The 6,053-nt window shown below is 37.0% G+C and overlaps 1 protein-coding gene across 2 annotated transcripts; it reads left to right on the forward strand.

Annotated features, from left to right (window-relative positions):
* The first annotated feature begins 1,841 nt into the window (after positions 1–1,841).
* LOC107776792 (delta(24)-sterol reductase-like) lies at positions 1,842–5,636 on the forward strand. 2 transcript variants are annotated; one of them, XM_016596719.2, is made up of 3 exons: positions 1,842–1,900; positions 3,479–4,750; positions 4,937–5,636. In XM_016596719.2, the coding sequence occupies exons 2-3, from the start codon at positions 3,503–3,505 to the stop codon at positions 5,381–5,383; spliced, it is 1,695 nt and encodes a 564-aa protein (XP_016452205.1). In that variant the 5' UTR covers positions 1,842–1,900; positions 3,479–3,502; the 3' UTR covers positions 5,384–5,636. The 2 variants fall into 2 exon arrangements, with proteins under 2 accessions (XP_016452205.1, XP_075091196.1); XM_075235095.1 differs by lacking the exon at positions 1,842–1,900 and adding an exon at positions 1,957–2,429.
* Positions 5,637–6,053: the final 417 nt, after the last annotated feature.

A 6,053-nucleotide genomic window follows, 5' to 3' on the forward strand; every position in this document is an offset into this window, starting at 1 on the left:
TTACAAAGATCTTTGTACGGTTTAAAGCAAACTGGGCGCATGTGGTATAATCGCCTTAGTGAATATTTATTGAAAGAGGGTTACACAAATGATGTTATTTATCCATGTATTTTTATAAAACAAATGGTATCAGAATTTGTTATACTTGCAGTTTATGTTGATGAGATAAATCTTGTTGGAACTCTAGAAGAGCTCCAAAAGGCAATTGAATATCTTAAGAAAGAATTTGAGTTGAAAGATCTTGGAAAGATAAAACTTTATTTTGGTCTGCAAATTGAACATTTAGCAGACGTGATCTTTATCCATCATTCTGACTATACAGAATGGGTCTTAAAACGCTTTTACATGGACAAAGCGCGTCCATTGAGTACACCAATGGTTGTTCGATCACTTGAAGTGAATAAGGATCTGTTCCGACCTCCAGAAGAGGATGAGGAACTCCTTGGTCCCGAAATACCTTATCTTAGTACAATTGGTGCACTTATGTATCTTGCTAATGCTACAAGTCTTGACATAGCATTTTCTGTTAATTTACTAGCAATATACAGCTCTTCTCCTATACGGAGATATTGGAACGGGATTAAGCATATATTGCGATATTTAAAGGGAACTCTTGATATGAGTTTATTTTATTCTAACAAAAGTAGTGCAGATCATGTTGTTTATACAGATGCAGGTTATTTATTTGATCCACATAAAGCTCGATCTCAAACTGATACTTATTTACATATGGAGGTACTGTCATATCATGGCGCTCCACGAAGCAATCTATTGTTGTTACTTCTTAAAATCATGCTGAGATAATAGCTATTCATGAAGCAAGTAGGGAATGCGTATGGTTTGTGATCAGTGATTCATTTTATTCAAGGAAAATATGGTTTGGAATGTGATAAAAGATCCACAATTTTATACGAAGACAATGTTGCATGCATAGCCCAATTAAAGGGAGGATTTATAAAAGGAGATGGAACGAAACACATTTCACCAAAATTATTCTACACACATGATCTTAAGAAAAATGGTGACATTGATGTGCAACAAATCCGTTTAAGTGACAATCCGACATATTTATTCACTAAATCTTTGCCAACTTCAACTTTTGAGAAGATGGTATACAAGATTGGAATGCGGAGACTCAAATATTTGAAACAAGATTTTTATCATGGGGAGTAAAATACGCGTTATACTCCTTTTTTCTTACTAAGGTTTTTCCCACAGGGTTTTCCTTATAAGGTTTTTAATGAGATAACTAGTTATGCGTATTACTAAATATGTGTACTCTTTTTCCTTCACTAAGATTCTTTTCCCATAGGATTTTTTCCAGTAAGGTTTTAATGAAGCACATTGTCTTTTAATGAACATCTAAGGGGGAGTGTTATAAATATATTATATTATGGATGTTTATTTAGTACTCCGTTGTAAATAAATTTTCTGAAGAAGCTTATCCATATGAGACTCCGCCGTAAATATGTTTATCTATTTAGTACTCTATTGAAAATAAGCCTCCTGAAGAAGTTTATCCTTTCGGTACTCCGTTATGGATAAATATTACCCATGATAGAAGATTATCTATATCTGGCACAATAGCAGCTTGCACTAACAGCTTACACAGCAACTTGCAGTAGCAGCTTACGCAATAACTTCTTTTCTTTTATAAATAGAGAACATTTCAGTTCATTATGTACATCACTTTGAAATTAAATAATATATTAATTTCTCTCTATACTTGTCTTTACTGTCTTTATTTTATACAATACTAGACAGCAAATTATTAATGCCGTCAGGCAGGTATCGGTTTTCCCTAAATGCCCCTACTTTTGTAAACTCACTCTATAAAGCACATTGTCAGCCTTTCTACAATCATCACTCTCAGTAGTACACTGTGCACTCCACTTATCAGGTATTTCTTCTCTCTCTATATATATCGCATTATTTCTTGGTGGGATCATTACTTTTTTGACTGTAGGCTTTTATTTGAAGCTATTTGTTCTTGAAATTCATATGAAATGTTGAGATTTTGCAGCATTTTGGGTCAATTATGTGTTGAATGAAAATCCCTTAACTTTTGTACCATCCATGGCATGTTTTAGAGTACATTGTGCAGACGTGGAACATATAAATTTTGCTGAATGTGTTGCTACGTTTAATGCATGCCATTGTTGTGGGGTTAATTTCGCGGATAATTATCCTACTTTCAATTTATTCGCACCAGTCACAAAAACTAATTTTTGTAACGAAAAAAAAAAATACTGAATTATACCTATGCATGACAGACTGGTATTCAACTCATGTAATTCCTTTTTTTTTTTGGGTTAAGAGTAGACAATGGGAGAAAGGAGAGTATTGAATAAAGTTGTTGTCACGTGATCAGAAGGTCACGGGTTGAAGCCGTGAAAACAAACACTTGTAGATGTTGCAAAAGTTACATGGTTAGAACATAATTTGTTTGTTTTGCATGTTAAATTTACTCAATTATCAAAGTTCGATGAGATCTAATTTTGCGGGTCTGATCGAGTTATTTTGTTTTCGTTGACAGCAGTTCCTCCCAAATCCTACTATGGAGAAAACTCTAATTACGAAACTCTAGATTTCTAATTCTAACTACTTAGTGGTACATAGAATTTGCCATGACCATGCGTTGTTTCTGTCTTTTTCCTGGTCTTAAGATGGTGTTATCTGATCCTTTGGAAAGAAATAGCTGGATTGAACTAGCTTAGGCTGTCTGAGTAACTGAAATTGGGAGCTTTTATAATTGAAATTGGGAGCTTTTATTATCTTTTTCCTTCAGCACTAATCTTCATTGGGATCTTTAGTCGGTTTTACCTTGACATTAGTTGATTTTACAATGATTATTAGTAGCAAGAGTGAGTACGCTCAATGCTGTTATGCATCACTTTCGACTTGGTTTTGAAATAAAACTGAACTTCCCTCTTGGCACTTTTCGCTGAAGGCTGTTACTCAAGATGCTAGTCTGACTTGCAGTAACATTATATCTGTGGAAGATCTTTTGCAGTATTTATATCATATATGTGCTGTTTGCCTAAGAGTAAGGTGCCTTGATTTTCTTAAAATTCTTTTTCCTACGTTCTTTTACTCTTGGAATAAAGAAGGGAGGTCATTCTATTTCCCAATCCTTTTAGTTTTACACAGTCCGTGTCTGTGCAGTGAAGTGCTTTTTTTTTCCTTAACTTAAATGGCAATGGGACTCTACAGTAATGACACTCACATTTACTTCAAATCTAGTATTGCAAATTTCATTGCAAAGTGGTGCTCAGCTGATCTGCTTCAACGCTTCTGAATACAGAATATTTGCTATATGTGATTGAAAAGTGAAAACAGGATTGTTATTTATTTCGTTCCTAGTTTATTTGTCCATGACCTAAATTTCATTAGGTCTGGAATATAAAGTTGTAAACTGGATATGCGAGAAGCACAGTTCTTGTTTGTGGTTCATAACTTGGTTTCATCATTGTTACAGCTGTACTGGCCTTTTGTTTCCAAGATGTCGGATGCTAAGGCCCCCCTTCGTCCCAAGAGGAAGATGCAGTTGGTGGACTTTCTTATCCAATTCAGATGGATCCTTGTTATCTTCTTTGTCCTTCCTTTCTCGTTCCTGTATTACTTCTCCATATATCTAGGGGATGTTAAATCTGAGAGGAAATCTTACGAACAGCGTCAGAAGGAACACGATGAAAATGTTAAAGAGGTCGTGAAGCGCCTTGGGGAGAGGGATGCATCAAAGGATGGTCTTGTCTGCACAGGCAGGCCTCCGTGGGTGGTTGTTGGAATGAGAAATGTTGACTATAAGCGTGCTCGTCATTTTGAAGTTGATCTTTCTAAGTTCAGAAATATACTTGAAATTGACAAGGAAAGAATGATTGCCAGAGTTGAGCCTCTGGTCAATATGGGCCAAATATCTAGAGTTACTGTTCCAATGAATCTTTCCCTTGCAGTTCTTGCTGAGCTTGATGATCTGACAGTTGGTGGTCTGATCAATGGCTTCGGGATTGAAGGAAGCTCTCACATCTTTGGATTGTTCTCTGACACTGTTGTGTCACTTGAGGTAGTTCTAGCAGACGGACGGGTGGTTAGAGCTACAAAGGACAATGAGTATTCTGATCTTTTCTATGCTATCCCGTGGTCTCAGGGGACATTGGGTCTTCTTGTTTCAGCTGAGATCAAGCTTATACCGGTTAAGGAGTACGTGAGACTTACTTACAAACCTGTAACTGGTAATCTTAAAGAGCTTGCGCAGGCTTATGCGGATACTTTTGCACCTAGAGATGGGGACCAGGACAATCCTTCTAAAGTTCCAGAGATGGTAGAAGGCATGATTTATAGTCCCACGGAAGGTGTTATGATGACCGGTAGATATGCTTCGAAACAGGAAGCCAAGCAAAGGGGTAATGTAATCAACAATTATGGTTGGTGGTTCAAACCATGGTTTTACCAGCATGCTCAAACTGCACTGAAAAGAGGGGAATTTGTGGAGTACATTCCAACTAGGGACTACTACCACAGGCACACAAGATCCTTGTATTGGGAAGGGAAACTAATTCTTCCATTTGGTGATCAGTTCTGGTTTAGGTTTCTCCTAGGATGGCTCATGCCACCCAAGATTGCTCTGCTCAAGGCCACTCAAAGTGAGGCTATCAGGAACTATTACCATGACCATCATGTTATTCAGGATCTGCTTGTTCCTCTTTACAAGGTTGGAGATTGTCTTGAGTGGGTCCACCGCGAAATGGAGGTAAGACTCTATACTATTTGTTTTCTGTTCATTATAGATTTGGCTGTGGCCTCCATCGATTTCATGTTTGTTCCAAGAGTGCAAGACTAGAAGAAATACTTTTTTATGGGCCTTTTTATTTGCTTTAGTTGTTTTCAGGGTATTTCTGCATCAAGTTCTGATTGTATGTGAATTAAATCTGTTTAGGTATATCCCATCTGGCTCTGCCCACACAGAATTTACAAGCTGCCTGTGAAACCTATGATCTATCCTGAACCAGGATTTGAGGCACACCGCAGGCAGGGTGACACTGAATATGCTCAAATGTATACTGATATCGGCGTCTACTATGTTCCTGGAGCAGTCCTGAGAGGTGAGCCCTTTGATGGTGCAGAGAAATGCCGCCAACTGGAGCTTTGGTTGATCGAAAACCATGGGTTCCAGGCTCAATACGCGGTCACTGAACTGACAGAGAAGAACTTCTGGAGGATGTTTGATAATACCCTCTACGAGCAGTGCAGAAAAAAATATAAAGCCATCGGAACCTTCATGAGTGCGTACTATAAATCCAAAAAAGGAAGGAAGACGGAGAAGGAGGTGCAGGAAGCCGAGCAAGAGAAAGCTGAACAAGAGACTCCCGAAGTCGATGAGTAAGAGAAAGCTGATTGATTTTATAAACCAGTTTCATAAGATTTTCTCTGCCGTTCGTCATCCATTTAGTTGTGCTAGTCTGAAATTTCAGTTTAAATAACCAGCTAAATTCAGATAATGTTCCAAATAATGGTAGGTGCTGTTAGAAATTCAGATGATGGTCCAAATAATGGTTCACATGGATCCGTTTCCGTTTCATGTTATTTAAAAATTTGTGGTACCTTTCAAGAAGGAATCAATTGTTTTCTTTAGATGTTTCTAGTGTCCAGTTCAACAGATGGTTTTACTTTTTATTGAAAAAGTTCCAGCAGATAATACACATCCAGTAGTGAAGAATTCACTTTAACAAAACCATGGAATGGTTTGTCTATTTACTGATAATTGCAGCAACTTTCAGGTAGCCTATCTATCACAACATTTCCCAACTTATTCAGTATACGTAAAACAAAAACTCAAATGTGAGGCGCACCAAAATGGATTGTACGAACAGAACATAAAATACTCCACAGCAAAACCTTTACAATCAAAACCAAAAATTTAGAATAGACATTAATTCTTAGAATAAATTTTACCCTCCACACTCTTAACACCCTGGCCATAGATTTTGGCTTCATTTTTTCAAAAAAAAAATTTTAAAAATATTGTTTGTTTATGAAACATGATCAAATTTTGG

Source organism: Nicotiana tabacum, chromosome 17 (genome assembly GCF_000715075.1).
Source record: "Nicotiana tabacum cultivar K326 chromosome 17, ASM71507v2, whole genome shotgun sequence".
Lineage (NCBI taxonomy): Eukaryota > Viridiplantae > Streptophyta > Magnoliopsida > Solanales > Solanaceae > Nicotiana > Nicotiana tabacum.

What these genes read in the sequence shown, in the direction of transcription:
- LOC107776792 (XM_075235095.1), top strand. An exon ending in GGGTCCACCGCGAAATGGAG is followed by an intron (nt 4,751 to 4,936) that starts GTAAGACTCTAT and finishes AAATCTGTTTAG; the next exon opens with GTATATCCCATCTGGCTCTG.